The 13,683-nt window shown below is 40.0% G+C and overlaps 1 protein-coding gene across 5 annotated transcripts in view; it reads left to right on the top strand.

Moving 5' to 3' along the window:
• Positions 1-13,683, top strand: part of LOC127418878 (ankyrin repeat and SAM domain-containing protein 1A) — a 171,063-nt gene that overhangs the window by 60,006 nt on the left and 97,374 nt on the right. For 4 of the 5 annotated variants that reach the window (XM_051659750.1, XM_051659749.1, XM_051659751.1 and 1 more), the window contains exons 2-4: positions 3,567-3,647; positions 4,158-4,314; positions 7,000-7,062. In XM_051659750.1, the coding sequence (XP_051515710.1) occupies positions 3,567-3,647; positions 4,158-4,314; positions 7,000-7,062 (301 nt within the window). The remainder of the gene's footprint in view (positions 1-3,566; positions 3,648-4,157; positions 4,315-6,999; positions 7,063-13,683) is intronic. The other variant, XM_051659752.1, reaches the window with a different exon arrangement.

The following is a 13,683-nucleotide window of genomic DNA, read 5'->3' as shown; positions in this document are numbered from 1 at the left end:
GGTCAATACTCATCAGTAACATTGTAAATGGCCATTTAATGTTAACAAAATGCATTGAAAATGTTAACAGATGAAATCCTGAGAGAGCAAACCTTTCAGCTAAATCAGTTATGATGTATATTAAAGACAGATAATCTTTAATACACCATGTCTGTTTTCAGTATTCATCAGAACTGATTATATTTTCATAAAAAATTGTATAGATTTGTATTATATTATATTATTCTTTTATTTTTAAAAGAATAAAAGAATTATATTTTCTGAAAGGGGTGTGTAAACTTGAGAAAGTTATTCCTTCTTTTTTTCTGACGTTAGTGAATCAAATTAAAGAGATACGGTCGATTGACTTAGACTGAATTAGGTCTTATACACCCTCTGAAGAAGGTAGGAAACTGAAAGATTATCTATTTATTTTTTTCATTTATGTAACTCCTTAACTTCATATGACAACACATTCCTGGCGTTATGCCACCGGGACAAAAATATGAGGAACTAAATCCCCCTTTAGGGAATTTTCGTTTGGTCATTTTTGTGAGAGGTGGCATTTTCGAAGACCTGTGAGTGACACAACGACCTGCACTATACATGAAAAAAATGGCTTATTTCTTTTGCCATATGGACAGAAAAAAAATATATTTGTGGCTAATTTTCTCTGTTGCGAATTTTGGAGCCTGCTTGTGAACTTTTTCGAAAACTTTGGTTATAGCCCATCAGAATGAAACTGCTGAATTCAGCCAGCTCTAGACATTTTTATGTGCAGAATCGGTCAGGATGCATGATGTCTTAGGCAGATACTACTTTCTAGTGTTCAGCAAAGTCTGGCATCAAGTCCCAGGTTATCTCATTTATTTCTGGTGATGTGATGCCTTTTATCTCAGAGCTGGAAGAATGTACCAAAATCTTAGCATCTGTGTGCAATGTTCCATGGAATTTCCCTCATTTTTCCCAGATTATCTACAACCCATAAAGTCTGAAGTGTTTCACACCCTTCAGGCCAAGAAAAATTTTATGTTATCGTTCTTTGAACAGATACACCTGCAATCAGTATTACGCAAGCTGTTCCAAGATCACCTGCTAGCAGAATTTGACCTCAGTTATGACTCATGGTTTGATTCCAGATTTAAAAATAAACAAGAATCAAAGTGTTCCCCTTTGGATTCATCCAGAATGGAATGCTTTAGGAATTCAATGACCGTTTACATGCACTTAAGAAAACGGTTTGTTCCATGGTTTTTGCAGAAAGTGGCATTCTGAAAAGTTATGTAAATGAGAATGCCAACTTCCTTATGCTGATTAAGGGATTAAGAGAAAGTGGTTTAACACACCTGGGTTTCTCCTGGAGAATTCGGTTTATATGGCCATGTAAATGCATAAGTGCCGTTCTTACTCATTCTTGAAGAGTGCGCATGTGCGTGAACAGACCGGATAACAAACGTCATAGGATGGAGCCCAACAACAAGTCAACACAGTGGATAGAGTTCAACATTTCTGGGAGTAAAGTGAGAAAAGCATATACAGTATAAACTATACCCATTTATACACACCGGAATCCCAAGGTTTGATGTAAGAGGGAAACCCCCACTATTGCAGCAGTTTGCAATAGAAAGTTAAGGAAACAAATACAGCAACAACTCTGGAATATCTGGACATAAAGCGAAGCAACAGAAAAAGTTGCAAAGTCTTCCTCAGATGCCATGTTTGTTATTTAGAGGCGTCGCAGGAAAATTATGTCCTTGTAGAGAAAGCGGCTTACTGACCGAGCCGCATGTATATGGAAGTAAAGAGTAAGATGCTTATTACAGTGCATGTAAACAGGAACGCAACTTTCTTGCAATAAGCCACTTTCTGGTATCTGTGTTAACATAGTCATTATCCTGCAGGAAGGATGATGCAGAGAAAATTCTGGGATTTTCATTCCCATGGCATTAGCTGGGTGAATCATACATTAGACAAACACCAGATATCGATCTAGATCTCCAGTCATTCACATGCTTTAATGCAAGATGCAACACATCTGAATTGTAGATTTAGTGTAAATATATCAGACACATTTCCATTTTTGCCAGCAATTTATTTCCATATTACTTCTATTATAGCTTTTATACGCGTTTATGTTGCTCAGATGGTAGAGCATGGCACCGGCAAAGTTATACACTATATTGCCAAAAGTATTCGCTCACCCATCCAAATAATTGAATTCAGGTGTTCCAATCACTTCCATGGCCACAGGTGTATAAAATGAAGCACCTAGGCATGCAGACTGCTTCTACAAACATTTGTGAAAGAATGGGCCACTCTCAGGAGCTCAATGAATTCCAGCGTGGTACTGTGATAGGATGCCACCTGTGCAACAAGTCCAGTCGTGAAATTTCCTCGCTACTAAATATTCCACAGTCAACTGTCAGTGGTATTATAACAAAGTGGAAGCGATTGGGAATGACAGCAACTCAGGCCACGTAAAATGACAGAGCGGGGTCAGTGGATGCTGAGGCGCATAGTGCGCAGAGGTCGCCAACTTTCTGCAGAGTCAATCACTACAGACCTCCAAAGTTCATGTGGCCTTCAGATTAGCTTAAGAACAGTGCGTAGAGAGCTTCATGGAATGGGTTTCCATGGCCGAGCAGCTGCATCCAAGCCATACATCACCAAGTGCAATGCAAAGCGTCGGATGCAGTGGTGTAAAGCACGCCACCACTGGACTCTAGAGCAGTGGAGACGCGTTCTCTGGAGTGACGAATCACGCTTCTCCATCTGGCAATCTGATGGACGAGTCTGGGTTTGGCGGTTGCCAGGAGAACGGTACTTGTCTGACTGCATTGTGCCAACTGTGAAGTTTGGTGGAGGGGGATTATGGTGTGGGGTTGTTTTTCAGGAGCTGGACTTGGCCCCTTAGTTCCAGTGAAAGGAACTCTGAATGCTTCAGCATACCAAGAGATTTTGGACAATTCCATGCTCCCAACTTTGTGGGAACAGTTTGGGGATGGCCCCTTCCTGTTCCAACATGACTGTGCACCAGTGCACAAAGCAAGGTCCATAAAGACATGGATGAGCGAGTTTGGTGTGGAAGAACTTGACTGGCCTGCACAGAGTCCTGACCTCAACCCGATAGAGCACCTTTGGGATAAATTTGAGCGAAGACTGTGAGCCAGGCCTTCTCGTCCAACATCAGTGTCTGACCTCACAAATGCGCTTCTGGAAGAATGGTCAAAAATGCCCATAAACACACTCCTAAACCTTGTGGAAAGCCTTCCCATAATAGTTGAAGCTGTTATAGCTGCAAAGGGTGGGCTGACGTCATATTAAACCCTATGGATTAAGAATGGGATGTCACTTAAGTTCATATGCGTCTAAAGGCAGGTGAGCGAATACTTTTGGCAATATAGTGTATGTTTGGTTCCCTGGTAATACACTTAATGATAAAATGTATAACTTGAATGCAAAGTGTCACAAAATGTGTCAGTATGTTCCTTGTACTTGGAGACCAATGTTATCAACATCAATTCTATGCACATTACCCAGAATCTAATTTCTTAGTGGCCGCTAATTGTGTCCACTCTGTTTTGCAGTATCTGGAGGGGACCAAATGTGAACTGTGTGGACAGCACTGGATACACACCTCTACACCATGCTGCTTTAAATGGACACAGGTGAGTCTGGTCACCTGTTGACCTTTGACCTCAATGATGATTTGGTTTTGACTTCAGTGACTGTTATAGAGCTAAATATATACAATATTGTCACACAGGGAAAGTAAATATTTATTGAGCTGTTTAGTGGGAGATAAGTTTATGAAAAAAAAAAAAAATAGTTACTAACCAATGTCATTAAAGGGTTAGTTCACCCAAAAATGAAAATTCTGTCATAATTCACTTACCCTGATGCCATCCCAGATGTTATGACTGTCTTTCTTCAGCAGAACACAAATTAAGATTTTTAGGAAAATGTTGAAGCTCTGTAGGTCCTTAACATGTAAGTAAAAGGGTGCCATCAGGCTTCTGACATTTATTTGAACTATCCCTTTTAAAGAACACATGAAATGGACATTTAGATTAAAACAAGAGATAAATTCTTCTTGTTTCGCTTCTGCTTTCAGCATGTCCAATTTTAGAGTTACATTTTTTTTTTATCTTCCCTTTCTTGGGCTATCTCTCTCTCAGTGCGGTTGTGGAGGTATTGCTACGGAACGAGGCTTTGACTAACGTCGCTGATAACAAGGGCTGTTATCCTCTTCACCTGGCGGCGTGGAAGGGAGACCAGCGTATCGTCAAACTACTCATCCATCAGGGTCCATCTTACCCCAAACTCAATGAACAGGTCTGAACACTTGACACTGAAAACCCCTCACCCCAAATCTAAAAGAAAATTCTGGGTTATTTACAACTAACCATCTAAGCATTTGTGGAACGCTGTTACTTATCACTGGAAATAATTTTGACTCAACCCTCAGTTTGCATAAAAAGACGAAAAATGTATTTACAATAATGCACTTACGATTTAAGTCTATGGGACAAGGCTTTCCTTGGGAAAAATAAGTTTTCCATTATTTTTTTCAAACTGAAAGTCAAAATAGATTATGTCTACAGACGGTAATTTGTAAATAACCCAGAATATTCCTTTTAATGGTCTGAAAACGAGTAGTCATTCAGTCACACAGGTTGACTTACATTTCTAATGGTACGTCCTGAGTTTATTAGTAGGGCTATTGTGAGGATGTTGACTTAAGGGAGGGTGTGTAAATGCAGTAGTTTCAGGGTTAAACATGTTTGACATGTTTCAGGAATAACAGCAGTTTATCAGGAAGATTGTTGCTTCCTCTTACAGCCTATTTACACTGCTCTCATTTACACTCTTGAGTGTGTTTGTGTGTACAGATAAAGCTAAACTGGAGTGCAGTAACATCTCACCCTTAATAGAAGCTTCAAAGCCATCTTCATTGCACAAGAGCTATTTGCGGAAGTCTCGTTACAGTTATTAGCACATCTGTGAGATTTAGTCACAAATCAACTTTTATTTTTGAGATAACTTTATGGCACTTGCTCAATTAAACATGCAACACAGTTGGATTATGTGACAATGTAGTATATTACAGTTTGAAATGTTTATCATTGTATATTGTTTACTGTTAAAAATAGTAATCTGTGTACAGTGTTCTGCACAGTATGCAATGGGGAGTATGCAGGTATCCCATCCTGAACATAGCCATTGAGTGATCAAAAGTTCCACTTATCTTGAATTTAAATGTAAGTATAGCAGACACTAGTTCTTAAGGGACATATTGAATAGCACAAATTAAGGCTTGTGGAATGAATTGCTCTAATGTATTCAAAATCCTAACTCCTTCAGGACTGGCTTCATTCTGTCATATGGACAGTTGTCCTCGCTCTCTCCTGACAGCCTGTTCTAAAGCTGTTGCCTATTTACATCCAACACTGTGACCATCTTTCAACAAATGAACCTGAATATTCATGTGTCCCGGTATTTGACTGTTATTGTGCAGAATTGGAGTGTTTTGCCTGAAATGTTCCCAAAGGAAAGCAGAAATGGCCTTTCTTCTAATAGCCTTGTTTTGCATAATATAGAATGACTTTCATTCATTTGTTATTCAGCTGTGGTGCTGTGATTTACCGTAACTATCACAGTATTCTCATTTAACATAATTTCTCAGTATTACTATGCACATTGATTTATAGTAGCATGAAAGGAAATGGCCCAAAATGAAATGAAACAGAGCAGACAAAAATAACAACTGTCAATTTAAGGTAGAATTAAGTTATCAATAATTAATAGTAACACAAATGGAAAATTTAGTACCACACCCACAAATGCCCCTTATAGTCTGTTTAAACAATATTAAACACTGTTTTGTAATGGTTCTGAATTATGGAAAAACAATAATATGAATAAGGATTAACATTATTATTATTATTATTATTTAATTATTGAAATATTTAAGTATTAATATTTAATGATTCTAATAATAAGAATAACGTTCTAATAAATACATATACTTTAATAATAATACACACTTTATTATTAATATTTAATAATTCTTCTTATTATTAAATTATTAGTATTTGTTTGTATTTGATGTTGTTGTTATTATTAGGGGCCAAGCACTGAAAATGTGTAGGCACCTATTGTAATCGTTAATGTTCTTTTTATTATTATTCTTCTCCTCCTTCCGCTATTGAGTCTAGGGCAGCCCATAGAACCGTATGCGGGAAAGTTGTGAAATTTGGCACACAGATAGAGGACAGTCTGAACATTAATTGGAGCAAATTTGGAGTCTCTAACTCAAACTCTCTAGCACACCAAATGCCCAAAATTTCACACGTTTATGCTAATAACTTTTGAACCGTCAATGCTAGAATCAAAATCAAAATCTTGTTTCCTCTAATTCCTTGGCTCGAGACGAATCGAGTGTATTTCGTCATTTTCCATCTTGAAAATTTTTCCGCCATTTTGAATGAAAAAAAAAACTTTTTTTAACTCTTCCTAGACCGTTCGTCCGATTTGCATGAAAATTTAATCAGATCATCTTCCCACCAGGCCAACAAAAATTTATGGAATCAAGTTGATTAGTCAAAAAGTTCTTGAAAAACACGCGAACAAGTTCGACATAGAGCACGCCAAATTAGACATACGGCTATAACTCCGCAACGCTTTAGCGTATTCACTTGGTGTGTGTTATGACTACCATGACCTGAGGGTACCTGCACAGTTTTGGCACAGCACCACCTAGTGGTCACGAGATATGAAAAATGAATATTTTTATTTTGTTGTGAATGTTTTTTGACTTCTTTTTATCAAAACAGTCACTCAGTTTATAATTTAAATGCATATCAACTGACGGACTACAAGCCAGTCGGTAGTTTCTTTGCCAATTTCTTCATGTCATTATAAAGGTCATTAACACTGAGTCACTGTGTTAAGTGTGTGTGTGTTGTGTGGGTGTATGTGTGAGGCTGAACACACTTCCTGTTCTCTCCCCTCTCCCAGAGCTCTCTAGACTACAAAGAGTTCAAACGCTGTGGCCCATTTGACCCCTATATTAATGCCAAGGTGTGTACCAATGACCTCTGCCCTCTTTCCTGCACGCTTTACCTCCCTATGCCATGCCTGGGTGTCTCTGGTGCCTGTGTGTCAGAACATGCTGCTTCACTCTTTTCTCATGTTTATATAAGCACACATGTATCTGTTTACGTATGAATACATGTGACCACTTGCAGACTGGGGTGTTATTATCTTGCTATAGTCTGAAGAGTTGTGTGCCCTGGTTTGTGTACGGTTGTTTGTGTGTGAGCATTTTATCTACTGTATATAAAAGGTGTAAAAGTATGTCATTAGCATCACCAAACAGAATTGCCTGTTTGAAATGATTGTTTCAAACAGGTCTCTCAAACAGACAGTCTCACTCCAAACTCAAGCCACTGGTTAAGCCCGAAGTTGACTTCTTGTATCCCTCAAACAAACATAGTATGTAGAATGCGGCAGACTAATCTTCAGGGCATGATGGCTGTGATAGATAGCAACTTTCATTAAAACATGCCAAATCTCTGGCAAGATATAGCTTCATGACCTTTGAATTGAATTTGTTGATGCAATATACGAAGACAACTTAGGACTGATTATTATTTTACAACCATACTTCAGAAAACAAACAAAATATTTCTCTCTCTTTCTCTTTTTCATTCAATAGCACAGAGGGGTTTTACAAAAGCATTACTCAATACAAGCAGCCATGTGTACATGTGTTTGTGTGTGTGAACATCAGGCAGGTTAGAGTTGAACAGAATGAAGGGGTGATGAATAATTCATGAGCTGGCATGAAGAGTGTTTCATGATTGTTAAACTGTGTTCTCCTTTCATTTCTTGCATACCTGCTGCGCCACACACACACGTGCAGAGTCGAGAAGCTTTTCTGTGTACCCGTCGGCCCGCATCACTGTCAGAATGTGTGTGTATATGAAAGGCAGAGGCAGTGTGTGTCTGCTCGGCATGTGTGTGATTTTGGCATACTCCTGGCAGAGAGAGGTGGGGTGTAACCATGGCAACGGTGTCATGGTTGGATAGCTGAGGGGCCGGCTCTGTGGCGCATAAAGAAAGAGACGAAAAAGAGAGAATAATGAATGGATGAGCAAGCCACTGTATGGAAGGTTTTGATTTACTGCTGGTGCAACATAAATAAATAGATTTTTACATTTTCTGAAGAAAATGTGAGTGGTGCTTGCCAATTCAAAACTCCCAACCAAGATGTTAGGGTGTAGTGGGTGTTTGCATCTAGGTAGTTAGTAAGGTTTTCTGAGTGGTTGCTGGGTTATTGCAAAAGTTTTCTGAATGGTTCCTATATTGGTTATTCTAACGAAACCTTTCGAGAAAATGTCCTTGTCCCAATTTTAATCCAAAATCACAAGAAACTAATAAGAAATTATATTTTGCATATAGAAAATGAAGCCTACTTTTTTTTTTTTTAGGGCTGTTAAGATTTTTAACTGAGACATTATTTTCATGACTGGTATGCACATTTTATCCCCCTCCCAGTTCTCATTACAAAGTTTGTCATTATTGTGTTCTCATTACTGCAATGTGAAGGAATGATATGCTATTTAAATTGTAAAGTATTTATACATCACCGTAGTACTCCCTTTACTGCCCTTCATTTTCACTAATTTTAATTTACAAAAATCTCAACAGCATCTTTTTTTTACTGTAATATAGTAAAAAATTAACGGTAGCACTTTTTTACAGTACTGTTCTACATTTATATACTATATAATTTTAACAACTACAGTAATTACTAGTTACTAACCCTAAACCTAACCTTAACCGCTAGTTACTTAGGTAACTGTGGTTCTGTGAATTCCAGATGACCACCAGAGGCGGTGCTAGATAGGTTGAGAGAATATACTAACAAAGTCATGTAGTGATGTAGGCTGAGCCTCAAGGATAATAGCCACATCAGCTCAGCGTTCAGCCTCGGTACGTCTTTCTCGTGCATTCAGAGTGACAAATAACTCTGACGGTCATCTGGAATTCACAGAACCACAGTTACCTACATAACTAGCGTTCTGTTTCATTCCTCCTGACCGCCAGAGGCGGTGCTTAAGCACTAGTGGATGACTACTGCCAAAATAGTCATGAGGAATGCCACACACCTGAAAAACAGTCAAGGCTGTCCCTGAAGAACCACTGAACTCGCAGCATGAGGGGTAGTAATATTGACCTTCTAGATGCAGGCAAAGGTACATGGAGAATCCCAGGTAGCAGCTGCACAGATATCTGCCATGGAGACCCCTCTAAAGGCAGCCCAAGATGTAGACACAGCCCTAGTAGAATGACAAGAGATACCTCCTGGCAAGGGCTTTTGGGCTCTCTTGTATGTCAGAGTGATCAACTGCACAGTCCAATGTGACAATCTCTGCTTAGATAAAGCAGCACCCTTCCGGACACCACCATAGCAAACAAATAGCTGATCTGTTTGTCTAAGATGAACGGTAGCATCCACGAAACACATCAAGGCTCGCACAGGACACGAGGTGATCTTTCGACTCATCTGATTGGGACGAACACTGAAATGCAGCCAGATTATTCGACTGATTTATGAACTGAGGAAACAGAAATTTAGGAAGAAATTATGGATTTGGCCGAAGCACAACGCCAGAATCATCTGGCAACCAACGCATACATAACTCATTAACAGACAATTCATGTAACTCACTGACTTGCTTAGTGGAAGCGATGGCCAACAGAAAGGTAGTATTCAAAGATACCCACTTAAGGTCAGCCGTCTGCAAAGGTTCGAACGGCGGCAAACAGAGAAAGTCATGCACAAGTGGTAAATCCCACACAGGAAAATGGGGGTTGCAGGCTGGCCTTAAACATCTCACACCCTTTAAAAAAAACTACAAACAAGATTATGGGAACCAAGAGTAGAACCATTAACTGGTACATGATATGCAGAAATGGCTGCAGCATCTACATTTAATATGGAAGCTGCCTTGCCTGCATCCAAGAGATGTTGCAAAAAACTCAAAACTCTTGGAACCTCACAGTGTGTAGGATCCAACCCACTATCCCTGCACTATGAAGAGAAAAAATTCCAACGCGCAGCATAGAGCTGACGTGTGGATGCAGCCCTAGCACTGACAATAGTATGAACAACAGCAGGTTCACAATCAGTTAGAAGAGGGTTGGACCCAAAGGCCAAACCCAAAGCTGCAGACGGGCTGGATCTGCATGCCAAACAACGCCGTCCATCTGCGATAGCAGATCCTTCTGGAGTGGAAGCCGCCACTGTCTGCCCACCAGTAGTCTCCGAAGTATGGGAAACCAAGGCCTAGCTGGCCATCGGGGCGCTTCAAGAAACACCCTCTGGTTGCACAGGGATATCCTGTGAAATATCTCCCACAACAGTGGAATAAGAGGAAATGCATAAAGTAGGCAGTTCGACCACTGGTGAGACGGCACATTCGGCCCTAACGGACTGGATGTCTCTGTCTTCACAAACCGCAATCGACAATGGGTGGTTGCCTCTGATGCGAAAAGCCAAAACTTCCACTTCTGCTTCACCAAACTGATGCCATATACTCTGCACCACATCTGGGTGAAGCCTCCATTCTCCTGGATGCAAAAGATCCCTTGAGAGAGCATCTGCTATCTGATTGATCGACCTTGGGAGGTGAACCACCCTCAGTGATGCTAGTTGGGGAAGAGACTAGGTGAGAATCTTGTGAGTGAGATGCAAGGACTTGAGCGACTTCGTGCCACTTTGATGGTTCAGGTGGAACACCGTCAAGGTGTTGTCAGACCAAATGAGGACATGATGGCCTGCCAGAACCGGCAAGAAATATTGCAGGGCTAGGAAAACCGCGTGTAACTCCAGCAGGTTGATGTGGTCCGTGGACTGATCTGGAGACCAGCGGCCACAAATTCCCCTGTGATTCCATGTTGCACCCCACCCCCATAGGGAAGCATCGGCCATGACCACTTCCCGACGCGAAGGAATGACCCCTAGGGGTACACCTATCATTAAAATCTCCCAGCGATTCCATTGTGTCAATGCATGAACACAATAGTGGGGAAAAAAAACAATCAACTGATGACAGTGTCTGGTGGGGTTCAACCGCAAACTGTTGTTCCACCGCTGTAGAGGTCTGAGGTAGAGCAAGCCCAAAGGAATCATAGAAGTCTTCCCATAAGCTGTAGTAACACACTGATGGCAACATTGTTCCCAGCTGGAAACGAGCAAGGAGCTGCTGAATATTGCCTGCCTGAGTGGCAGACATTGCACGAGAATCCAGAGTCATTCCAATGAAAGTAACTGATTACACCAGTTTCTGCACATGCTCTAAAAGCAGTCTGGTGTCGCAGACAGCTTGATGCCTTGAAGGGGCACAAAGCAGCCAGTCATCCAAATAAGGAAGGATCCACATTCCTCTGGACCATAGAGGATACAGAGCTGCACTCATGCACCTTGTGAAAACATGAGGGGCCAGAGACAGACCGAATGGTAGGACCTTGCACCGGTTGCTGCAGACGCACAAAGTTTCTGAGTCTCTGTGGTGGGGGGTTACTCCGACTCCCTGAGTTTCACCGTTGAATTACGGTCTAACCCATCTAGACGGAACCGCCTCTCTGACATAGGCAGAAAACTACAGTGCAAGCAGTGATAGCCTCTCTCAAATGCTGAATTCCCAAACAAGGCAGACGAACATCATGGCTGTCGTCAGGGAGAAGAGTATTGGGACACAGCTTACATGTCATTTGGAGGTTAGTGGCAATAGAACCGTGAGCCATGATCACTTCGTTAACAAAACCAACCCCGGATAGAACTGAAAGGCTAAGGCAAGCAAAGCGGTAAATAGCCCGGGAAGATACCGTGATGATGAACAAAAAATGAATACAATTCCTCCGGATAGAACTGAAAGACAGTTCAGCAAGGAACACTCGCGAAAAACGTAAAAGAGAATATATCCACACTCTGATAACTGGCCGCCGGATTGCACTGAGGAGCATAGCGTATCACAAAAATCTGAATAGAGATTAAGATAATTAAGTTAGCGGGGGACCGCCACCTTTTCAGTGTTACCGACAGATAGTGAAAATATATCCAATAAAATGCAAAACTCACCAAATGCTGACAAAATAATCCAATCCGTATAAAAAAGGCTTAGGAGCACGCTGTCACAGCTTTTGAGGACGATACTTCGCTGCTCTAGTAAGCTGCAGTTGACAGCGCAGAATCGCATGAAGAATAATGATCTATCTCTATCAGGCGAGAAAGTGAAAGAGGCTGAACGCTGAGCTAATGTGGCTATTATCCTCGAGGCTCAGCCTACGTCACTTCGTTACTTTGTTGGTATATTCTCTCGACCTATCTAGCTGGAGCTGTGATAATCCACTAGTGCTTAAGCACTGCCTCTGCCGGTCAGGAGGAATGAAACAGAACCTAACCTTAACCCATATTAAGTACATGTAGTTACCTAAAATTACTCGGTACTTTCTTAGGTAAGTACACTAAGTTAGGGATGTAAATTTTCAGACATTTTCATAATCGATCATCATGGAAATTAACGATCAATTAATCGATTAATAGTTAACATTTGTATCGCAAAACACATGTTGAGGACTCCAAATAATATGTGCATGTAGCATGCTGTTTAAATATAATTTTAATTATTACACTTAAGGAATGCAAGTATTGGCATTTTCCACTTAAAATGTTCTTAGTTCAATGTATTTTAATACATTTAGGCTGTGTTTAGAACAAATATGTATGAGTTTAATCACTGTTAATGAATTAGGCTATTGCTAAAAATAACTTGTATACATATTTGAGTTCATTAAAACTTCATTTTGTGGATCGGGGATATTTCAGACCTTTTGGACTTTTTTTTTATTTGAAAAAATTAAGTCAAATCATAACACACTGCATAAACACAGTCCTTAACATACCGTTTCTAAGGTGATGATGGCGAGATATCAGTTGAATGTGCCTTTGTGCTTTCCCAGCGATCGCTGACGTAATTGTAGGTTGGGATGAATCAAGGACATCAACAGTGCTTGTTGTCATGTTGTACTTCAACACACTATCACGGTGTGTGTAGAAAACAAAGGTAATTTAAAGAGAAATGCTCCAATATTGTTTACATTGAACCCGCTTCATCTCTGATCGGTGGCTTTGCGGCTCTTCTTCTGTGATTTGGATAAGAAGTGACATGAAGTGCCAACTGCCCTCTAGCGGTAGATGACTGTATAGACAGCCTTATCAACGTCTGATTGCATGATTATTGAATGCATTGTCCTGAAATTAATTAACCAACGATCGATAAGCTTAATTGATCAAATAATTATCGAAAATTAATACATTTTATCGAATAGTATACTGAAAGTACACATACTTTAAAATAAATTGCAACCAAAATGACTGTTACGGTAATTTGAATCATCTTTGAAAACTATTGGAATAATAACAGTAAAATGTGTCAATGCATTGTGGTCAGTGCAGAGTATAAATTTTTGTAACTGTAGTCAAATTTTTTGTCAAAAAGTAGTGTAACACATTACATTTAAATTCTTGTCATTAGAATACAGTTACTGACTTTCATTACTTTTAAGTATATTACTTTGTTTACACATTTCTAAATAATATTTATTTAGGATACATATAAAACATGAATTATG

Source organism: Myxocyprinus asiaticus, chromosome 28, assembly GCF_019703515.2.
Source record: "Myxocyprinus asiaticus isolate MX2 ecotype Aquarium Trade chromosome 28, UBuf_Myxa_2, whole genome shotgun sequence".
NCBI classification, from domain to species: domain Eukaryota; kingdom Metazoa; phylum Chordata; class Actinopteri; order Cypriniformes; family Catostomidae; genus Myxocyprinus; species Myxocyprinus asiaticus.
This window is presented reverse-complemented; position numbering and strand designations above follow the sequence as displayed.